Genomic DNA, 24,290 nt, shown 5'->3' with positions numbered 1-24,290 from the left:
AATCTAGGGAAGGGAAGGGGAGGGGATGGGAGGGGAGGGGAGGGGAGGGGAGGGGAGGGGAGGGGAGGGGAGGGAAGGGAAGGGAAGGGAAGGGAAGGGAAGGGAAGGGAAGGGAAGGGAAGGGAAGGGAAGCATGAGCCTTTTCCTTTCTTTTTGAGGAAAAGGTAAGAGTGAGGGTTGGCAGGGCACTAACAGGTATTAACATAAGGGCAGCGCCACCTGGGAGACATCCCTGTATCCTCCACCTCCACCCCTACCCCCAGAAGAGTCATGAGGACCACAGAACGCTCTGGACCATACGTAACTCCTGAGCTGTCTCATTGCACTTTCTAATCACCTTATTTGAATTCATCTTAGCAGCTGATCCAAAATCCACCAGCTTGATGTGTCCCGTCCGGTCGATGAGGATGTTCTCGGGCTTGATGTCTCTGTGAGAAGGTCACGGCCTTAGATTAGCATTGTGTGTGTGTCAGTCAGCCACCAGCTACACACCTCGGGCCTCACGGAAGCCAAGAGCCGTAGCTCGTGTGTTATGCTATGCAAACCTTCCCTACTGGCAGACATGAGTGATTAGCACCCGTCTTGAAAACTAAATTTAACTTTTCAAAAGGGAGGGAGGGCAAAAAAGAAAGCAAATGAGATGTTATCAGGTGGCTTGCTTCTACTGGAGGCTCATGTTTTTACATTACAAAAATGAAGACCAAAAAACCCCAAAGAACTTGCTCAAGGTCATGTGGTTTACAAATGGAAAAGTCTTTATCCCATATTCTATATCCCCACTGGGTGTGTGTGTGTGTGTGTGTGTGTGTGTGTGTGTGTGTGTACACACGCATACATGCATGTATGCTGTGGTGTGGATCTGCCCTCCAAACGACCATGTGTTGCAGGCTTGGACCCCAGCGGGACATGACAGGGTGATTACCCAGAAGAGGTGGCACATGCTGGGGACTCGTCAGGTCACTGAGACCTGCCTTCTGGTTTACACACTTGTCATCAATGAGAAAAACACCTGGAGAAAGAAAGGTGTTGCCTTTACACCCTGCTGCAGAGGTTCGAGCCAGCAGGTGACCTTGCTGCTTTGAACCTGATGTGGGCATAGGATCGTGGCATCAGGAGTGTTACCCAGCAAAGCAGCTCACTTTGTGCTGAACAGAAAACAGAGAGCAGCCAGAGACAGACCGGGACAAGGTAAACATTTCAAAGGCACCTTCCAGGGATTTGCTTCCTCCACCAGCCCCACCTCCCAGCTACCAGAACTCCACACAACATCAGAATGTAGAAAGAATCTTATGTACCGTGTGGAAGCATCACCAGGCAATAAAAGGCCTACAGCAATGAGCTGAGGCAGGACTGAAAGGTGGGATACCCAGGGGAGAGAGAGGATTCTGGGAAATAGTCAGGCGTGAGAGATTTGCCCCAACACTGATGCAGATAGGCATGTGAACCTAGGAGAGGTAACTAACCACGTGGCATGGCTTAGACTAGTTTAAACAGGGTAACTGAGTTATGAGCTAGCAGAAACGAGCCACAGCTATTGGGCTACACATTTATTCATATAAGAAGTCTCAGAGTCACTATTTTGGGGAACTCGGGTGGAAAATCCCAAGGTTACTCCCTCCCTGGGTACATTAACCTATTGATGAAGCCAGAGTCCTCATGACCCCATCACGTCAAGCATCACGGCAGGCAACCAAGATACACGAGCCCTGAAGGGAAATTTCAAATCATCTGCAGGACCGTCTCCTCTATCTCTGTGTCTCCACCACAGAGTGGGTGTCATTGAGCTAACACAGGCTTTTTGCCCTAAGCAACAGGACAAACGGACCAGCGAAACCTGCACGTCAGTGAGCCAGAACAGCCCTTTCTCAATCGCTAGGTGAGTAGCTGGTCTGGTGAGGCAGTGCTGATTAGCTATTTATCACCTTCTCTTCCCAGGGTATGAGCCGGTCCCTCTCCCCATCACTCAGTTTTCCTACCACAGGGCCCAGAAAGGGGGTTCCTGTTCCTACCTGGCTGCATCAGACATATGCCAGGCCTATGGATGTGCTGAAATGAGAGGCCAGCCATTTTGGAGAGCCATTAGCCAATCACAGGCCAGGCTGGCTAAAACTAGATGAAGATGTCTTCTGACCCGGAAGTTACTCAGCCACTCCTTTCTATGCAGCAGCTCGTACGTGATTCAGAAAAGTTCTCGATTCAGAAAAGTTCTCGGTGTGTTCCTGGGCGCCTCACTTACCGATGCACGTATCCCATCTGATGCACGCTGTGGACAGCCAGAATCAGCTCAGCAAGGTAGAACTGGACCATGTTCTCATCTAGTTGGTCCTCATATCTATTCAGAAGTGACAACAAATCCCCTCCAGGCTGATATTCCATGACCTGCAGAGAGTGGCAAAGCGATCCATTATTCTATACACCCCCGATCGGGAACATCTCCATTAGGCCCTCAGACAATGCAGTCTCGACAAAGATGTGTGAGACGGATCCTCAGGCATAGGGTAAGGCCTCTGCCCAACAGAAACTGCATACGTGACCCCAGAGAATGTCCACAGACGCCACCCTGCATGACGATCACGAGGCAAACCTGAGAAGCTGAAGTAGGTCCTTCTCTTCCTCCAACACCCGCCCAAGTTGACACCCCAGACATTCCCTCCCTCGGATCGGGTACACTGCATAGATGGATATTCCTGGAGGGCAGTCATTTCACATTCCCCTCAGCCCAGAGCAGAACAGAGGCAGTGGCGTGTGGTAAATGCAACACAACCTTTCCCTTTTCCGCTCAGTGCAGAAGGCAGTTGATGATCTCTTATTAAAAATTTAACAGTGAATATATACCCTTTGGCCTAGCTATCCCACTCTGAACAATTTACTTTATTGGTACTTACAATGCATAGATAACAGATAGATAAGTAAATAGATTCTCTACTGAACGCTTTATAATGAGGGAAGTATACTTGAAAATCATTCAGATCCCCATCCATAAGAGACTAGCTGAGCTTGGATTCCTCTAACTCATGGGCTATGACTCAGATATTAAAAACACATGACTTTGGCTATTCATGCTACTGTGGAAAGCTGTCCCCAACACAGAAAGTGACAGGATGGTACAGGATAAAAACTAACCTCCATTTTTAATCAGAAGAAAAATTAATTTGTTGGTGTATATAAGAAATAAATCAGAATATACAACCTCTCAGCTAAAATGCTTGGTTAGAAAAGAAAACTCCATCCTAAGGAAGTGAAAAACATCAATGTGAACGTGCACACACAAGCATTTGTACATGTGTGAACATAGGCATACACCTGCCACGACACACAGGTGGATGTCAGAGGACAACAGGTGTCAGTCAGTCCTTGATTCCAATCTTGTCAGGGTCTCTTTGTGGTTTGCCACTACAAAGCCAGATGGGCCAGCCCTCCAGCTTCCAGATATCTTCCTGCTTCAGTTTCCCGCCTCCCCGAAGGAAGCCTGGGCCTACTGATGCTCACACTGCGACTGGCTTTACACGGATGCTGTGGATTTGAACTGTATCCGTCACACCTGCATGACCAGCACTTTTTACACTCTGAGCTTAATCTGAAGCCCTCCATCTTTTTTTTTTTTTTTTTTTTTTGTGAGTCAGGTGAGGTGTTCCTGAGTCCACGCATGACCTGGAGGCCAGTTAGCTTGGTCTGACTCACCTGGTGACTTCACGTCTCAACCTCTCATGGCCGGCCCCTGAGAACTCCAGATAAGACTAATCCCCTTGCTATACTGTGTGAGTATCGAGCAAGACCTGAAAGAGCCTGGCTCGGTGCCTAGAACCAACGTGAGATCCAGTCCTTCTTCCCCTCCCTCACTGTGTGCTTCCTATCTGGCTGCAGAGAAGCTCAGACCCACTTGACTGTGCTGCAGTTCCCCTGGGGTTCTCTGACCTTTGCTCTAACGTCCATTGTGTTGGCCAGTGTCAGTTTGTGTCCAGTCCTCTCAAGAAAGGACATGTTTCAATGCGCTTCTGTGGAGAAACACTAAATCCAGTGATGCTCACCGTAACTGTCAACCTGATTGCACTTAGGATCACCATGGAAACACACCTGGGGGAGGGGTAGCTGTGAGGGTCTGAACAGGAAAGACCCACCCTAGGCGTGGGCAGCACCACTCTGCAGGCGGGGATCCTGGGCTGTGAGCACCCGCATTTCTCTCTGGCATGATTCCTGACCGTAGACACAATGTGAGCAGTTCCTCACCGTCCCGCTGCCGTGCCTTCCCCATGACCAACATGATGTGAAGCGGAAGCAAAGCCTTCCTCTCTGGAGCTTCTTCTTCCCAAGAATTTGGTCGCAGCAATGAGGAAAGAGATGGAGGCATCTAACTGAGCCCTGAATCCCAGGAGCCAGTTCTGGGATGTAAATTCTATTTTCCTCCCAAGGTGGCTTTCCTGTGCTCTTAGGAGACAACTCTAGGCAAGTGTAATGGCTGCCCTGGTTGCCAACACCCCAGAGGAAGGACCCTCAACTGAGGGATCACTCCCATCATGCCCTACCGGTGGCCTGTGGGCATGGCAGTGGGCATGTCCTTGATTCCCAGCTCATGGTGGCTGGAGAAGGAAGGTAGCCAGATGTCAGCCTGAGAGCAAGCCAGAAAGGCTTTTCTACTTCAACTCTTCTCTGAGTTCCTTTCGGGGATGAACTGTGCCCTGAAGTGTCAAATGAAGCACACCTTTCCTGACCTAGCTGCTTTTGGCTTGTGGTGTTTAACAAGGCAACAGAAAGCTCCTAGAACAAGATGGAGAACTTCTATAAAGGCCCTCAGAGGCTCCAGGATAGTCCTCCTCAAGACTCCAGGAAGTCGACCTAGCACCAGCCCAGAAGCAGATGCCGCTGGGGAAGCCAGGAACTTGCACAGCCTCTCATAGCCTGGGAACCGATCTATTCACGTGGCTCCTCTCGCTGTGCACACACAGGACAACTGCCCTAGGAAGGCAAGATGCCATTTCGTACCTCAGCTGCTAAGAGCTAAGTGGCTCACCAGCAAGAAGCAGGACACCTAGAAGGGGTAAAACTATTTCCTCTAAATCACAGCCGACAACAGTGACGTCAGCTCCTCACCTCAGCCCCATGGGAGCCCACAGGAGCCACCTGGCTTGCTACAGCTCACCCACTCATCCCAACCTGGTTCTCTACAGGCATGGGGATGTGGGTGAATGCTAATTTCTAAGTCTGCTTTAAATATATACTGCCATTAAGAGGGTCTTAAGCAGCAAAAGGAAATTCACAGATAATAGCAGACACACCGGGACTTTGGGAATGCAGATGGTTTTAAATAAGAACAATGCATATCTGTGATGACGCACCACTGTTACAGACCTTCGGGCTCTGTTATGTGAGAACCAGGATGGCCTCTAAGTTTAAGCCTGGGAAAGTCAAAACTATGGCAACTGTCGGCAGCTTTGGTGAGTTCACACGCCGACCGACTGATACTTAGGATTTAGCGTCAGTTCCTGAAGATTCTATTTGGTAGAACCAGCAGGAATTTCCAGAAAATCAGCACCTCTTACAAAGGGAAAAAGACACAGGTTCACTGCTCTTCTCTGCAAGATACCCACCCAAACTAGATTCGTCTATTTCTGAGGGTCAAACAACCTCCCCCTGTCTTCAGAAGCCGGGATTGATTGAGAAAACAAGCCACAAAAATTACAACAGCTGCCAGCCTGACTACTTCGTGACATGGGGCCAAAATAGACACCCTAAATGACAAACATCTGAATAGGATGGATCTTTATCAGAGAGCCTAATCAAACCTCCAGAACCAACACAATCTCCAATTAGCATACTAATCTCCACATGTACAACATCAGAACCGCTCTGAGGATGGAGACATTATCCACGGCCTATAACGGCACTACAGAATAAAGGTCTCGTTAGGAATACACAGCGCTCTTGTGGAAGACTGTGTGTGAAATGCAACCCAGGTTTTCACCAGTTAACATGCTGCTGAACTTAAAAGAAATGAGAAAGAATCAGGATTTGGGGTCTTTCAGAAACATCTTTGGGACTGTGAAAGATGGCACCAAGCCAAGAGGCTACCGAAGTCCTCATCAAATGTCACAGACTCAGAGTCTTCAAGTCAGGCTGTGACCCAGAGACAAGGCCCAGAAATCATTATAAACTAATGAAGAACAGAATCACCACCTATGATGTGCTAGAACCCACATGTAGCGTCTGGCTTGGTCCACAGATGTGTCTCTGTCCCCAGCTTTGGCTGCTCATCTTTGTAGAGATGGCAGGATCTGCCCATTACCCCCAAAATATGGCTTTTAACCCAAGAAGGCTCTGCATCCTCTACAGAGGGTTTTCCAAGCCTGCTTGCCTGGCAGGGTCACGGGGAGGAGTGCTTTGTAAAAAAGGTGCATGGGACAGAGAGATGGCTCAACAAGCGAACACACTCACCACCAAGTCCCACAACCTGAGATCGGTCCCTGAGACCCACAAGGTAGAAAACTGACTCCCGCCAGTTGTCCTCTGACGTCCACGAATGTGTCAAGTCTGCACACACATTCAAAGATGAATAGATGTGTTGATGGTTTTTTAAAGTAAGACACTTTCATCCATAATATTTAAAGGTCTACTCTATGTTAGTGTTCTAAATATCAGAAATGAAAACAGTGTCTTCATAGAGAAGACTCAGCAGAATGCAAAAGAATTAAAATAACTGCCAGGTAGTCGTGGTGCATACCACTGATCCCAGCCCTAGTGAGGCAGAGACAGGCAGATCTCAGTGAGTTCAAGACCAACCTGGTCTACAGGAGACTTCCGGGACAGCCAGGGCTACCCAGAGAAATCCTGTCTATTATTATAAAGGTAATAAGAAGCATCAGGGTGTGAGGGTATTTTTCCTGTTCATCCAACTGCTCATGGAGTGAATGAACTCAGGCATCAGTGCTCACGGAGCTGCACTATTTGAGGCAGGGCCCCCACGCTTGACCTCACACTTGCAATCCTCCTGCCTCAGCATCCTGAGTCCTGGGCATATGGGGCACACACATCCAATTGAGGAATGTGCCTTCCTAAACTATTTATTACTTGTTATTACTGAGGTGAGAGGGGATGCATACAGAGGTCAGAGGTCAGAGGAGACTCTGTGCAGTCAGTTCTCTCCTCCCCACGCACTTCCCAGGGATCGAGCTCAGGTCATGAGTACCGCAGGACAAGTGCCTTTGCTGGCTGCGCCATCTCACTGGCCTGAAGGATGCATTGTTAAGGATTGGTTCCAACGCTGCTCACCCGGCACTGCACCGGGACCGTTATTGATGAGGCTGCAGAACCAATTCCCTTCCCTAATCCCGTCCTATTCAAAGTTTCCGCAGCAGCCTGCCCTTGAGCAGACCTTGGCTTTAACACAGACATCACTTCTGCTTGCATTTGTGTTCAGTGACTACCCGAGGCTTTCTGAATATCAAGACAAGATCACAGACAATCAAGGGCTGGAAAATAACCAGGCTGTTGGCATTGAAACAGTCATTGTCCACCCTTGCAAGGACCGGAGAGACATGGACACAGAGAATAGGCATGGGGTACACAAATGGGGAAGTCACCAAATCACAGCAGTCAAAGGCCGGGGAGACAAGATGGCAGAAAGAGCCTCCGGTGAAACAGGCCTACACAATGTGGCAGCCCCGCTGGTGCCAGAGACCACATAGCAGCTGACAGCCGAGTCCGGCTTGGAGCTATGAAGGACTCGCTCTTTCAAAGCAAAGACTTTCTGGCCAACAGAGACAGACCCCTCTACAGCAGCAGCTGCAAATGCTAATTAAAGGGCAGATCTTACATGTGTTCGGCTTGGAAGGAGCTGAAGCTTCACTGTTGGGTTTTGCATCTGTACTCCAAGGACTCAGTGGCAATTTCCATTCATTTTGCTAAAGTCAAAATGAAGGACAAATGTGTTTGTGCACATATCTGTGTGCGTGTGCATGCATGGGGTGAGGTGGGTATGAACACTTACGTTAGTATTGTTACGGTTTGAACATGTCCTCAGAAGTTCACCTGTTGGGGTTAGGATAGTGCATCAGGAAAGGGCACTTGGCACCTGGTCTCACGCCCTGAGCTCACTCCCTGCAATCCACATGGTGGACGGAGACAACTGGCCTCTACAAGCATGTCATGGCAGGCACAGCACGCACGCACGCACGCACACACACACACACACACACACACACACACACACGCATGCACACACGGTTCATGTGATGGGGCTGTGGAGATGGCTCAGTGGGCACAGACCTTGCTGCACACATGAGGACCTGAGTTTAGACCCCTGTAACTGTGTAAATGCTGGGTGGGCGTGGCAGAGCCTTCCTGTAACTCCAGCATTTGACAGGCAGAGACAAGGGATCCACACGGCAGCCTGGCAAACTCTGGGTTCAAGTGAAAGACTGCCTCAATGAATAAAGTAAGGAGTGATCCGGGAAGAGTCCCAACATCACTCTCGGACCTCCACGTGCATATACACATCTGTGGACATAAGAACCACATACATGTGTGCCCACATACATACACATAGGGATAAAAAATGTCCACACATTGGCTACTTAACCCCAAATTTCTATGGCGACGCTAACTGGAGGCGTGGCCTTTGGGAGGTTAGGTGAAGACATGGCCTGTGTGTGTGGTGGTTACATTAGTGGCTTTGTAAGAAGACACTCAGACTCGAATGCTGACTGTCTTAGCACGTGACACTCCCCACCATGCTATCGTGCAGCAAGAAACCTGTGACCAAATGCCAGCCTGTCCCTGGGGACGCGTCCTTAGGGTCTCGAGCCAAATGAGCATCTGTGTCTCACAGACTGCCCTGTCTCTGGTATTTGGTTCTAGCACTGGCGGGTAGACTAAGACTCTATTCCAGTTTGCTGGACCGGAGCATCAGTAGAGGCGTACTGTGAAGGCTGCCTCTCAGGAATGACACCTTGAAAAGCTTGCACACTCAACATGCGCCACACAAAACGCAATGGTGCTCTCGGCATCACAACGCCCTCAGCATCACACTGAGCTCTGCCCAGTACTCCTGGGAGCTGCCTCAGTGCGGATGGTCAGAATCCTCTAAGCAGAGTCCTTGACAGACACCTTCTATTATTTGTCTGAAAGGACAAGGTAACCTCTAGGACAGTGGCTCTTATCCTGTGGGTCACAACTCTTTGGGTGTCACAGATCAGATATCCTGCATATCAGATATTTTTACATTATGATTCCTAACAGTAACAACATTACAGTTATGGAGTAGGAATGAAATAATGTCACGGTTGGGGGTCACCACCACGCGGGGAACTGTGTTAAAGGGCCAAAGCATGAGGAAGATGGACGGCTGCCGTCTAGGAGATGAGACAAGGCCTTCTATCTCTGAAACTCTGAGTTCCAGCCTGATTCAGCCATTTATAAAAGGGAAAAGTCTTTACAGAGCATTGACTCACTCCGTCTACACAGGAAGCAGTGCACTCAGCCAGCCACCCGGGACAAGCATTGAGGAAGGGCGGCTGACAGAGATTCGGGTGAGCAAAGGGAACGAGCAGAGGACAATGGAGCGCCCCATGGCAGACACTACAAAGGAGCCCGTTCCTGAGCCTGAGGAGAACGAGCGACTTCAGATGTGCACGCTCCGGTACTGCACAAACCAAGGAAGAAGCAATGATCAGAAACCTGAGGGCCTATGACAGGAAGGCAACACTTCTCACAGAGACTGAACCAGCAGCAGCAGCAGCGCAGTCAGACCTCCCGAATCAGAGACTCTGAGAGCAGAGATGGAGAACAGAGGCCATTCGACCAAACTGTGTCTCCTAAAAAGGACAAAACTCTGAATGCACTCTCTTGAAATATGCCCCAGGAGCTGAACATAAAGCAACTACTTCAAACTCCAAGAACCCCAATGGCAGTAACACACTTAAGCTATTGAATTGGGGCCAAAAAAAAAAAAAAAAAGGAATTACTATCTTATTTACCAATGGAAATTCAAGCTGAGAAGGATGACTCTGGGAAGTGCAAACAAGGAATAGCAACAAAACAAGAACTGGCCTTTTAAACCAGATTTCCTGACGGGCAGTGGCCTCCCAAACCCTGGCTTCCAGAGAGGAAACACACAAACACGTGCCTGGTGACTTTTGAGGCATGCCTGAGATTCAGATAATCCTAGCCAAGAGATCAAAACAGCACATGTCTCGTTGTCAAAACTATCATAAGCTGTCACTTGGTTCTAGCACAAACAACGGCTCTGTGTTCATTAACTCCCTCCTGACTCGGGATGGTAACAGGTGCCAGTGTCTGCAAATGCCCTGGGGTCAGTGGCCCAAAACCAGGTTATTTCCAAATCATCCCTACATGCAAAGGAAACAACGCCCACAGAATCGCACCGGTGTGTGTTGAAAACTTAAAGACTGAAAAGCTGCCCTCAGGCAGAGCAACCAAACCAGGATGCTATCAGGGGCCTGCCCTCTGGATACAGCTGGATAGCACCAGGAGTAGGGATCCAGAAGCTGGTAAGAGCCAGGAGCCTGGCTTCAAGTCCTAGCTGTACCCCTGTGGGGACCACTAACTGTCGCCCCAAATCCACCCTTCCAATCTTCCAGTGAGATCATCAGCCATATCTGCGGATCTGATTGGACAGGGGGATGCCTGGGAAACCATACAGCAATGAGCGGATGTACCTGAGGGGATATTTCCAGGGAGAGTTAACGCAGTGGGGAGACCAACCTCAAGTGTAAGTGTCAGCATCCTATAAGCTAAGACTCCTGAGGGGAAGCAGCAAGGAGGCATGCCGAGACATTGGGGGAAGGGGGGGCACGGGTTCTCTCTCTCTCTCATGTCTCATATCTCTCTCATGTCTCTCTCTGCCTCTCCCTCCTTCATGTATCTCTCCCATGTCTCTCTCTGTCTCTCTCTGTCTCTCTCTCTCTCTCTCTCTCTCTCTCTCTCTCTCTCTCCTCTCCCTGGAAGCCATGAAGAGCTGCCCTTCCTGACCACGTACTCCCTGCCAGAATGAACTGGAACTCTGTAGGCCTTTAACCAGTTTCCCTCATGAATTTGCTTATGGAACAGAAAAGCTAGTGGTAAGATCAACAAAACACTGATTCTGCGGGCCACCTGCCAGAATCACAGCCTAGCCTTGATAGATGGAGCCTGAGACTGGCTTGAACTATGCTACCTCTGCAGTGCAGAAAAATGGCGAGCCAAGTTCAATGGGATGTCACTGCAAATGGGAATTTTTTTTTTTTTTTTAACCAGCTAGCCTAACCTAATTGGCGAGCTTCCGGCCAATAAAAGATTCTATCTTACAGGAAACAAACTGGCCTTCCTGAGGATGAAACCTGAACACGTAGTGAAGCGGACGTGGTGGCACAGGCCTTTAATGTCAGCACTTGGCAGGCAGAGCCAAGGGGCTCTCTGTGAATTTAAGGCCAGCCTGTTCAACACGGAGAGTTCCAGAGAAGCCAGGACTACACAGTAAGACACTGTATAAGAACTAAATCAAGTGGAGAGTGATCAGGGGAGATACCCAAGCTCTGGCCTCTGATATATGTGCACACACCAACATGCACATGAACAGACACGTGAGACGGTGACCTGGACGTGCTGGTGCATGCCTACAGCCCCGGCTATGGGGCCCTTGACTTACATGCTGGCCTGGGTACATAACAAGACCTTACCTCAAACATATACAAAAATATACCAAAGAGGGCTGAGTGGAGCCAGGGAGAGACTTCAGTTCATATGGAACAAGATAAATAGACTGATTCTTTCAGATCAGAAACACAGGAAGTAACATCATTTTTTAAAAAAAAATGGCCAGTAGGTGTTCAAAACAAAAAATAGCTCCTTGCTCCCTTCCACAAGCCTCCTCATCCTCACCCAAGGCGACACTAGAGTCTTGCACGAAAGGCTGAACCAGGAACAAATGTGGTTTCTAGAGTATGTTTTACATTTAGGAACTCAATCCTCTAAGAACCTAAAGGAGCCCTCCCAGTGAGCTCCAGCATCCCATAAGCTACACTACATGGACGTCAAAACAGACTCTGCCATCATCCAAAAGGGCTAACCTGGAGGCCAGCAGTGCAGCTCAGGAACACATGTGCTGAGCATGCTCAAAGCCTGGCCTCGAGGCCTGACCCCCAAAACAATGGCAGTGTGTAGTGACATCAACGACGTCTGAGACGGGTCTCACTCTGAGGCCCTGACTGGCCTGGAACTCATAGAGATCCCCCTGCCTCTGCCTCTTGAGTGCCGGGGTTAAAGGCGTGCACCTCCACACCTGGAGAGAAAAGTCCTTTGGTCGCATATACAGCAGTGTGTTCAATTTCTCCCTAGTAAGACACAGCTAAGGTCAGAAAGAGCAGACACCTGCATCAGTGTGTGCTCCCTCCAAAGAGAAGAGAAGGCAGAGAATGGCGGCTCTCCTTGCACGTCCTCGGTGAATACGTGTTTAAACCTATTAAAGTGTGTGTGTGCGTGTGCGTGCGTATACATCAGAGGACACAACCTGCAAGAGTCAATTCTCTTTGCATCTTGTGGGTCTCAGGAATCAGACTCAGGTCTTCATGCTTGTCAGCAGGCAGCCCGACCTGCGGGGCCCTCCTATTGGCCCAGTATATGCATTTAGAGGGTGGGATTTGGTGGTACTGGTGTGCATTTTAAATTTACATTTAACGACTATGCATAGCCATGGGGTAAGTACAGTATATTTCAATAAATATATACAATGTACGATGATCAAATCAAAACAATTAACAAATTCAACACATTAAACACTTACCATCTCTTTGTCTTGGGATCAGTCAACCCTTTCTAGTTATTATGAGGCATATCACTTGGAAATAGTCGCCCGACTGTAGGACACCGAAACTTCTTCCTCTTACCTATCCACTCATGGTAATCTGATCTACCCACTGACCATCCTTCCCTGCCTCTCTTCACCCCGGTAGCCAGGCAACCACCATCCTATTCCCTGCTTCTAGGAGACAAACCTGTCCAGCTTCCACACGTGTGAGGAGGAGGGAACAGGCTGCATTTTCTTACATCAATCATGTGTTATTACCTTCACTTTTAAAAATTAAAGCAAGACGAGAACACCTTTAATCCCAGCACTGGGCAGGCAGAGGCAGGTGACTGTGACTGATGCTCTGAGTTCCAGGCCAGCCTGGTCTACAGAGCGAGTTCCAGGCCAGCCTGGTCTACAGAACAAATTCCAGGACAGCCAAATCTATAAATGAGCCCCTGTCTCAGGAACTAAATTAATTAATTTAATTAAAGCAAGATTCTATTAGAGGTAGTCAGAGCCCATTCCCAGGTAAATGACTTCTCGTTGCTGCGCTCTGTGGCCGCATACAGTGGGCCTTTTCTAAGTGGGTCAGCTCTTAATCATTAGAACAAGGGACGGGAGATGTCTAGTCAGAAAATCGGCTGAATGAGAGAGAGATGTCATGGGCTACACCGGCAAGAATCGTTCCCAATCTGTGGTATCTGAGTCTCGGAGCCGCAGAACGTTCCGTGGGGACAGACGTGAAGACTCACCAGGTAAAGGTTATTTTTGTCCTGAAAGGCGTACTGTAATTGGGGGATCCAAGGGCTCGTGCTCTGAGATAATATGTTCCTCTCCTCCTCGAAAAATGAAACCTGGAGGGAAGAGAAACTCTTTAGATAATTGTGATAGAACTAACTTTGAGGGGAAATGGCCTTTGTCCCTCCCTTTCAATCTAAACGGATCTTTCCGGGTATTAAAAATCACAATCCCTTAGCATGATGCTCTGAACTTTGTTACTAACCTCTTGGCTCGGCTTTGCCGGGCCCTCGCGTTATCCATCCAGTTACGTCCTTAACATCTCTCCTCAGGTCACAGTTTTCAGCTTAACTATCTTTCTCTTCCCAAGCACCTCCACTTCCTAGTCTGTTCTAACAGGTGCCATGAGTCCAGGCCAGGTGAGCGAGGCAGAGTGCCACCAGTGCCAGGCCCAATCAGGGTGAGGAGAGCAGCAAACGGGTGTGGCAGCCAGCCAGGCTGGGCTACCAGAGGATGTGCAGCAGGACCTGAGCTGGTGTCCCAGCCCATATAACAAATAAATCAATATAAAAAGGCTGGCCAGGTGCTCCAAAGCCCAACGCCATAGGAGAGAGACATCAGGATAACTGAGAGCCAGTCTAGCTCCAGGGTCAGAGACCCTGACTCAAGGGACTGTGGTGGGACATGACAGAGCAGGACACCATCCTCCTCTGGCTTCTGTGCACGAGCCTTTATGTCCTGAGTGCAGAACAGTGTTTATGCAGCCAGTGCTGGGATTAAACCCAGGACTTCAGGCATGCTACACAAGCATGGTGGCCTCTGTGCTCTATCCCAAGCTCTGAAGTGTTGTGAAGTAGCCGTGTAGTCCACATAGTCACCCTGGAGACCCAGCGCTAAGCCGCTTAGCAAACATGCTGAAGACTGATCTTTTCTGCTGACACAGGGAGGCAGGCAGTGGGGGAGCTGGATCTGAACAGGCCCTGGCCTCACCTACTCACCATTGACTCTGCCTGACCCCTGAAGGCTCCTTTACAGTAACAGGTCTCTGAGGGCTGTTTCTGGCTGTCACAGCACTCCAGCCTCTCCCGTGTGATGAAAACACCACTTTGTCATGCCCTCTCTGACAACTCATTCAGCTTTCCCATGCTGCCCCTCTCTCTTCATATCCTTCAAGTCCTCGCAGTGAGGGCCTGCTTGTCTTTACTACACTGACCTCTCCCTCGATGGCACACTTACCAATAGCCAGTCTTGTTAGCGCCTATGTAAATAGGGTGTTTAAAGACCCGGGCCCTCACCTCAGCACCATGGTCACCTGAGGTCCCTTCCCTGGAGGAAAGTGCATCTCTTTGGCTCTCAGTTGCTTGCCCACATGTGGCACGTTGAGTTGGCTTCATTTTACATGCACTAGTTCCCAACCAAACACAAGTGCTGCACAACTGGGCCAACCTCGTGCCCAAGAACCCAGAGCCATGCCGAGCACAGGCATGCTCAGTGAGAGAGACTGTGGACGACGGACAGCGCCTCCCGGGGTGGAGAAGCTGAGTGAACACACCCCACACAGGCCTCCTAATGACAGGCAGTGTCTTGTCCTTCCCCTCCCAGCTGCCCGTGGAGTAAAAACTCTGACACCATGAGTCAAAGCCAAGCATCTTCCCCTCTAAGTTGACTTCTCTCAGGACCTTTGTCACTGGCAGAACTGATGACAGCATGGGGGACCTCTCAAGGCCACTGAATCCCACAGCAAAAATGGCTGATGTGGCACATGTTACGTCATGTAGTTTAACATGATGAAAAACTATGGTTGTTAAGACTTCCCCTCAGCTGTGGCCCTGCCCGCTCAAATGTCTTCATTTCTCTGTTAGTTCTCAACCAACAAACTCTTGTCTCTTCCCTCCCCTCTCCTTCTCCTATTTCTATCTCTCTCTGTGTGTGCACAAACAGCACATGTGCATATATGCATACAAACACGCACACATGCACAGACAGACACAGACACAAGACACACACAGACACACGTGTCACATGCATACAAACATGGACATATGCAGAGACACACACACACAGACAGACACACATATGCACAGACACACACAGACACGCACTCATGCACACACAAGTGCACAAATGCACAGACACACATATGCACACAGACACACGTGCGCACAGACATGCATACATGCAGACACACACACGTGCACACATGTACACAGACACATATATGCACACAAACACACATGCACACACACATACACACACACACACACACACACACACACACCCCTGAACAGAACCCCAGACCTCACACCCCCAGGATATGACTCTGACCACGTGTCTACCTGGCAGTTCCCATCACTTCTCTCCCCTGCCTCCGTTCTCTCTGGTCCTAAGGACTTTCCTAACTGCCCTTGGCTCACCCATAACATTGTCCCTCATCACAGCTAATGAAGCTGCTAATTCTCTCCCCCTCTGTGGTGCTTAACGGGGAAGCTCCTGCTTTGCAGATCTGCAGTTTCCCTCCACCTCCAGGGGCTGCGGTTCAACCCTGCAAGGCACAGCCATGGGACTTCCATTCCTTTTGCAGGCTTCCCACGGAGCTGGGCATACTATCGGACTCGTGGTGTGCACCAGAATGCTTGTAACGAACAGATTACTCTCTGAACTCCAAGGCTGACTGACGGCTGTCTCTTGAAAACAGAGCCAATGAATCAATACGTCTGGAGAGAGCAGCCTTTTTTCAAAGGAGGAAAAAAATACAGCTAAAAAGATAACTCCAGACCCTGGTCTCAGACAGGCGACTCACAGAAAACAATTTTACCTGGACTTCTGCAAAGGCCTGCTCTAAAATTAAATGCATGAGCCCACAATAGGGACACCTAAGCAAATTCGCAGGCGCGGCTACTGCCCGATTTACCCCGTCGTGTGGCAAGTCCCTAAGACCCAAGCTTACAGTCCTCAGGAGGTCGTGTTAAAGTCATCAGTTTTAGTTTAAAAGCCCAACGTGTCTCTAAAATCAAATGCAGCTGCAAAGTCATGACAAAGGAATCGATGGAAATTTCTGAGGCTTCGGAATTCATCAACACCAGGCTGAGGAGAGCTAAGGACAGGAGAGGCCTGTGTCGCTCGTGCACTTATAATTAACAACTCACTGGATCCCGGACATCAAATTAGCAGGTCGTTGTCCCTGTGATGAACATTTGGTACAAAGACGCCAGACCTGAGATTTGAACCCCCCTACCTGCTCTTGGGCCAGCAAAGCCTTCTTCTTCATGATTTTCATGGCATAGACGTCCCCGGTTGCCTTCTCTCTAACCACCTGCACTTCAGCAAAGTGACCACGGCCCACAAGACTTCGAACTTCGAAATCTCTCACCGACGGCTGGAGCTCCCGTAACTCGGCTATCGTGTCGGAATCTGTGGAAGATGGAAGAGTCACACCCAGACGAAAAGACACACTTCGGAGGCGCACATCTCGCAAGAGTGGGGAAAAAAAAAAAGAGAGAGATGTGTTCTGTCTTCCTTCCCCTTCAGAAGACGTTTAGTCACTCCTCATCTATCATCAACAATTATAAAATCGGCACCAAAGTGTTTTTTATCTGTTAAAATTAAGGGCTTCAGAAATTTCAAAGTGCGGTTTCCATGGTAGCTAGAATTCGAGTCCTGTAGACTCAGAAAATAGGAAGGGAGCACACAGCCATGTTTTTCTTCTGCCTCTGAGGGCTGCAGGGCAGGGCTGGGGTCAAGCAAGCTTGGCTGCAGAAGCAACGTGACCCTCCCCAACCCCCCGTTCTTCCATCAGCTTCGGAGCTGACTCTGGATCATTGTGTCCTCGCTAGCCGTGCTCTGCCAGCCTTTGTGCCCCTGGCCCTTATACTGTTCAGACTTCCTGCCCTTAGTCTGTGGCAGTACTTGAGAGGGGTACAGGGTTAGCCCCAAGGCCCAGAGAGCCCTGACATCTGCTCAGCAAGGTTGACAGGCACGCATCCGGATGGGCCTGTGACCCTCACTTTCTGGACGTAATCTTATTCCTTTCGCTAGTCCAGTCACTCAGGCTGAGATCAGTGAAGAGAACACAGGGCTGAGTGGGTGGTACTGTGGGATCTCACACTGAGACGTCTCTAGATGACCAGGAACCCCAGTGACTTGTAAGAACATAGGAACAGCAGTGATGGTCTAAAAAAACGGAACCCTGTGACTAACAGGGGAGCCACATCAGAAATAGGGGTTACAATCAAAGGAAGGCAAGAAAGACCTACAGTCCAAACTATCTTAGGCTCAGGGTGCAGCTCAGGAGTGGAGCATGTACTCAGCATGTAGGAGGCCCTAGGTTCAAATCCCAGCACCAGAAACAAACAAACAACAACAACAAAAAAAAACCCTTACCCTGGAGAATCCCATTCACATTGAACGCTCAAAGACTAGGCCTGGGGAGATGTTTCAGTGAATAAGAACATTTGCTCTAAAATGAGGACCTCAGTTCAAATCTCTAGCACTCACATAAAAGGCCAGGCATGGTGGCACAAGCCTGTAACCTATGATCCCAGTCTTGACCCCCCAGTCTCGTGGTGGCCAGTCACACCAAAGTTCCCTGGATCACTTGGGGACCAACCTAGAGTGATATGTGTGGATCTACATGCATTCATCTTTTCTTTCTTTCTTTCTTTCTTTTTTTTTTCTGGTTTTTTGAGACAGGGTTTCTCTGTGTAGCCCTGGCTGTCCTGGAACTCACTCTGTAGACCAGGCTGGCCTCGAACTCAGAAATCCGCCTGCCTCTGCCTCCCAAGTGCTGGGATTAAAGGCGTGCGCCACCACTGCCTGGCTACATGCATTCATGTGAGCACTCTTTTAAAAGTGGATCCAGGCTCATGGGGATGGCTCAGTGGGTGAAGGCACATGATGCCGTGACCCACAAGGGGCACCACCATGCCGAGCCCAGTCTGCCTTCCGTCTCTACTCCATTCTGGGCTTCCCTTGAGGCCAAGTGTTTGAGTCCTGAATTACAATTAGCCAAATGTACTGGCTTGCAGATTTCCGAGTTGAACCTGACTGTGTCTTGGCTGTACACAGGCCAATCTCTTCATTTCCTTTCAGGCCTCGGGCTCCAAAACTGCTTACGATGTTGCCCAACTCAGTAACTCTGGGCCGTCATTGGGGACAATCAGGTATCTAAATCACACACCTTAGACAAACCGCTTTGTGGGCGAAAACCGTGACACCTTCAGAACTGCAGGAAAAGCATTCCAAAACTCTTAGCTTTTCCCCCAAAGGCTTTTTGCATTATTAAGGTGAACAGGTGAGATGCTAAAATCAAGGCCCTGGCTATTTTAAAAGAGAGAAATGGTGAAGGGCTCTCCACCACCTCTCCCCACACCAGCCGCTTCTGTGGCCCCAAAACCATATGGAGTTGCCATCTCTGTGAACATTTGGTTGGTGCTTATGAGTCCCAGTGCATACTGAATACTGAGGCAGACCTCACGACAACACAGGGTGCTGTGACAAAGACACAGCCTAGGTTGTGGCTTCCTTACACAGATGACTGGACCTGTGGGTGTGAGGGCAGCCAAAGCTAACCAGGCAGAATCAGTTGACAGCTTCCTTTCCTGAAATTCCATCCAGCCTTCCAAAGACTAGGATTCCATCCCTCACAGACCATGCGCTGGGACAAGATGCCCACGAAGAGGCTCAGGAGGAGAACGGAAAAGGGAAAGACTCAGAAGCAACCAGACTGCCCCTCAACCTCTACGAGCACCGACGTGGAAACAATCTCAGGACCAACCCACAGAAGCGGGAGGGAGCTTCAGGTCAGCCAGGGCTATGCAGAAAGTCCCTGTCTAAAAAATTTTTTAAAAAAATCACATATTTCATGTGTGTGTTTTGTCTGCATGTATACATACATGTGTCTGCATGCATACATAGGTATCATGTGTCTGCATGTATACATACATGTGTCTGCATGCATACATAGGTATCATGTGTCTGCATGCATACATATGTAACATGTGTGTCTGCATGTATACATATGCATCGTGTGCATGCAGTGCCCTTGGAGGCCAGAAGACGGGTTGGGTCACCTCAAACTGGAAGCTACTCCTGGTTGTGAGTGTCCATGTGGGTGCTGGGAACTGCACTCTGGTCCTCCTTACTGCTGAGCCACCTCACCACCCCAACACTTGTTTATTGTGTAACAGTCACATTGGCATAACTAACTCTCCCAACTCATTGAGCATTTAGCATTTCTTTCTTCTATCAACAGTTAAAATCCTATCAGAGTAGCCTCCTGACTTCAGGACATGTCTGAGGCTGCTGCGGGCGAGGCCTGGCATACTCTTATACTTACCTAAATGAACAGTCCTACCCTGAGATGTTGGACAGGATACAGGACAGGGATAGCAAGCACATGAAACAGGAGGGTAGTCACTTATTGCCACCGTTGGGCGGTAGGCACAGATAACTGCATGAGGTGCCCTTGTGGGGCCGGCAGCACAGTGGTTTCTTTAGAACAGCGCTGTCATAAACATCTGTAACAGACTGCTGTAAGTCAGGATGGCCGCAGTGACAGACACGCTTCAGTATCCTGTTGGACAGCTATCATGTACATGTCTGTTGTTTCTGAATGCTGAGGTATGACGCCCAGCTGCATCCTCATGTCTGGAGTGTCTAAAACGCTGGCTGCTGTATATCAGGTACCTGACAAGTGTCTGCTCCATGAGTGCCGTGCTAGGTTAACAGAGGAAGTGGCGACAGGCTGACCTGAGTCCATGCCTATGCACGTACAGATGCCCCCCCCACACATGTACACATCAAATCCTTTAAAACTGGCAAACATGTCATATGCTTTATGTAAAAATAAACAAGTGTGTTTTGGTTGAGTTTGGTTGGGGTTTTTTTGAGACATGTGCCACCACACCCAGAAAAATAACTCTTCAATTAATAAATAAATACATAAATCAATCAATCAATAAATAGATAAGCTGGGCAGTGGTGGCGCACGCCTTTAATCCCAGCACTTGGGGGGCAGAGGCAGGCGGATTTCTGAGTTCGAGGCCAGCCTGGTCTACAGAGTGAGTTCCAGGACAGCCAGGGCTATACAGAGAAACCCTGTCTTGAAAAATGAATAAATAAATAAATAAATAAATAAATAAATAAATAATCAGCTATTGAAATACCACAGTATTTCTCAAATATATACAAATATATGTGTCGCTTAAAATTTAAGGCATTATATAAATTACATAAATATATAAATTACATAAGCATGTGTTTTAATACAAGAGGGCACCAGGTCCCCTTAGCTGGAGTTACATAAGTTGTAAGCTATCATGAGGATGCTGGGAACTAAGCCCAGGTCCTCTATAATAGAAGCAAAAGTTCCTAACTGCTGAGCCATCTCCCCAACCCCAAGAGAGAACACTTTTTAAAGCAAGGTGCGGTGCACCTCCGTAATCCTAGCACCTGGAAAACAACAGGCAGGTGGATCTCTGAATTCAAGGCCAGTCTTGTCTAAATAATAAGTGCCAGGGCAGCCAGGACTAGATAATAAGAACTCATTTCAAAGAAAGAGAGAAATAGCAGCTAAATAAAGTGACTGGCCTATGACACCTGGGTTTGTATATGCATTCTATGATGGCCACACAACCACAAAATCATCTAATGACACAACCAAAACACATGGCCATAGTTAATCAATGCAGGACTGCAGTTGGTGACGATAATAGTCACTCCCCCGGTTCCCAGATGCTCATCGCCCACCCTCCACGGGCGCAAGGACAGGGGTACGTTTGTGAGAGACACCACTTCAAAAAGTTGTCCTTGTCCGTTTCCGCTGGCAGCTCAGAGGAAACCTCCACTCCTAAAAAACGTGGGCAGTGGCAGCCAAGGGACCCTTCTTCTCCCGGAAAAGCAAAGCTCACATTCCAAGGCAGAAACTCAAAGGGTGGAGGTGGAAGTGGGGCTGGAGGTCTCAATGCAGCAGCCGCTGGATTTCAATCAGGGGCTCTTCAGTGTCCTCTCCAGGAAGCCTCTTGAAAAAGTATGAACGAGTCTCCCGAAAGAGCTCCACTCCACAGACACAGAACCTGATTGCACACAGCTTCCTATGACTAATGCTCTGAAGCATCCCTGGGGTCTCAAGCCTGACGAAGGGACTAGAGAGAGCGGTCCTCCAAGTCCCGGCCCCTCCCACAGCCTACTTGATAATTTACATATTCAAAAGGTAGCCGAATATTTAAACACATGCAGGATGATGAGTAAATACCTCCAGGACATTTAGATGCACACTGCATTGATTAATCATGGGTGATGCGTGTGTGGTTAACAAGTATTGTCTATTGACAAGCCTGGTTGTCCTAGGAACTTTTCTGCTATGATGAAATATTCTCACGAAGCAACTAAGGGAGGGCGGGCTTATGCTGGCTCACAGGCCCAGGGTGCAGTCCATCATGGTGGGACAGTCAAGACAGCAGGAGCCCCCAGCAGCTGGTCACACCGCAGGTACACTGAAGAAGAAGGGAGCTGTAAATGGACTCATTTTCTCCTTTTAATTGGTCCAGGATCTTAGCCCAGAAGTGAGGCAACCATAGTGGGCGGGTCTCTCTCACAGGAAGTGGTATAATTAGAGTGGGTGGGCCTTCCCACAGGAAACTGTGTGACCACATTGGGTCTCTCTTAATTAACCCAATGGGGATAATTTTCCGCCAGCCAGCCCGAAGCTTATCGAGTTGAGAGCTGGATCAACCATCATGGCAAGCTCTACTAACTCATTCTGGGCACTGTTAGCTACAGGTCTTGTTAATGGTTTGGCTGTGACATGGCCCCCACGGGCTCCTGTACTTCAACATTTGGTCCCCAGCTGGTGGCACTGTTTGGGCAAGCTGTCCAACACTCAGGAGGTGAAGACAGGGATGGGGGTGCCTAGAGGGTGAGCCTTGGGGTTCATCGCCTTCTCCTGCCCACGCTCTTGGCTTCCTGGTCAGCACTCAGTAGCAAAAGGCTGACGCATGGCCTGCCACTATCCTCTGCCATGAGCTCTCGCAAACCGTGAGCCAAAACAAATCCCTCTTCTCTCAGTGTGCTTCCGTCAGCTCTTCTGTCACAACAGTGTCGAGGAAAACGGACACATCAGTTTTGGCTACTCAGCACCCTGGGGGCCTTTGAGCTGCCGCTGCTTAGTCCACTCTAGGAGGCCCTGGTAACTGGTGCTCCAGTTCCTTTGTGGATTCAGAGAAGGCTGATCAAATGTCCTCCTGGGAGTGACTCAGCAGAACCAATCACAATCTTCCATAGAACTCTGTAAAGCTAACCACCTAGCACCAGGCCTGGTGATGCACCTACTTAATCACAGCATTTGGGAGGCAGAGACAGTCTGTGAGTTCAAGACCAGCCTGGTCTCCTTAGTGAGTTCCAGGCTGGCCAGGGCTACACAGTGAGATCGTGTCTTTACAAAGTAAACGAACAAATCTAACTGGGCAGGGGGTGGTATCCAGTCTCTGAAACCAGTTTCCGGTAAATGTTACACTTGGGATTCACGTCCTGTGCAGTTGCTTCACTTGCAGAATGCAGAGCCCCTAGCATGGTACTACTGAGGCAGTGAAAGTTTCTATGGGACTTCTCTGACTGTATTCTCCCAACCCCGGTGAATGGAGACCACACAGAGCAGTCACCTAGGTAGAGGTAGGCCCCATGTGAAGGTCCCAAGAGTGTGTACCTTTGGAAAGGGCTAAGGAGACCCTGACTCCTTTCCCTCCTTCCTGCTCACTCCTGCCCTGAGGTAAATACCAATCCCTCTTGCTGTGATTTGTTGCCCAGTCATAGTCCCCAAAGCAAGCAACCATAGACTGAAATCCCCAAAGGTACTGGCGGAGACCAATCTTTCCTTCTCTGCACCGGGCAACTATTCCGGGGGTTTTGCTACAGTAACAGAAAGGTGACCGACAACAGCCAGACCTCTTCCATGCTCAATAAAACAGCCTTCAAAGCAGCCTCCACTTCGGCACTGGCGGACACTCAGGGCTGCTGAGGAGGGGCATCCGGCTTCTGAGCTACAGCTCAATAGCTCAGGTGGGAAACAGTTCAGGCTTAGGTTGGGAGTGCCCCGTCTCTGATCCAAGTATTCTAATGTATGACTAAAAGGCATGGCTGTGGCTGCTTCCGGTAAAGGTTTGCATACTCATACAAGTTCACAGTTTCCTGGGTCCTCACACAGAGGAACCATAGAGAGTGCAAGACCCTGATCTCCATGAAAGAGAGAGACACAGACTGACAGACTGAGACCCCTTTCATCCCCAAATTACAATGGAGCTCAGCTCTCCAGCCAGGGCTACAGACGCTAAGCAAGCCGTCTAGAACATTCCAGATTAGGAGAGCCCGGAGCCTGCAGTCTTGGCCAATGTGTCACTGAGTAGAGGAGTCCCCAGCTGAATGCAATCAAACCACACACTCATGAAGAAGGAATACAAAACTATCCTTTACAGCCTCGACAGTTTGGAGTGCTTGGTTAGCTGGTCGTCTTAGAGGAGACAGTTTCTCAATTCTGGCAGTCCTGACTATACATACGGTCCTGTGTGCTTTGGATGCTTGGTGGGACCGAGGCTCACCCAGTAACACCCTCCCATGCTCCAGCCGTGACAACCCAAACGGCCTTTCAGTGTTTCTCCAAGAGATGCTGGAGTGGAACACCCACTGACTGCAAACAGTAGCAGAAAATACTAGAAGATGTGGCACCACCATCCAACCGCCCCACCATGCTGGAGTCAAGCAAAAATCAAGAATACTAAATCGG

General features: G+C 49.2%; 1 protein-coding gene across 8 annotated transcripts in view; it reads right to left on the bottom strand.

Moving 5' to 3' along the window:
• Window positions 1–24,290, bottom strand: part of Cit (citron rho-interacting serine/threonine kinase) — a 165,529-nt gene that overhangs the window by 133,849 nt on the left and 7,390 nt on the right. For all 8 annotated transcript variants that reach the window (XM_076922554.1, XM_076922553.1, XM_076922556.1 and 5 more), the window contains exons 4-7: window positions 16,752–16,927; window positions 13,531–13,632; window positions 2,237–2,379; window positions 338–428 (exon numbers count right to left, since the gene is read on the bottom strand). In XM_076922554.1, coding sequence (XP_076778669.1) covers window positions 338–428; window positions 2,237–2,379; window positions 13,531–13,632; window positions 16,752–16,927 — 512 coding nt within the window. The remainder of the gene's footprint in view (window positions 1–337; window positions 429–2,236; window positions 2,380–13,530; window positions 13,633–16,751; window positions 16,928–24,290) is intronic.

The sequence above is a fragment of the Arvicanthis niloticus genome, chromosome 24 (assembly GCF_011762505.2).
Source record: "Arvicanthis niloticus isolate mArvNil1 chromosome 24, mArvNil1.pat.X, whole genome shotgun sequence".
Lineage (NCBI taxonomy): Eukaryota > Metazoa > Chordata > Mammalia > Rodentia > Muridae > Arvicanthis > Arvicanthis niloticus.
Note: the sequence above shows the minus strand (reverse complement) of the source record. Positions and strands in the feature narration are given on the sequence as shown.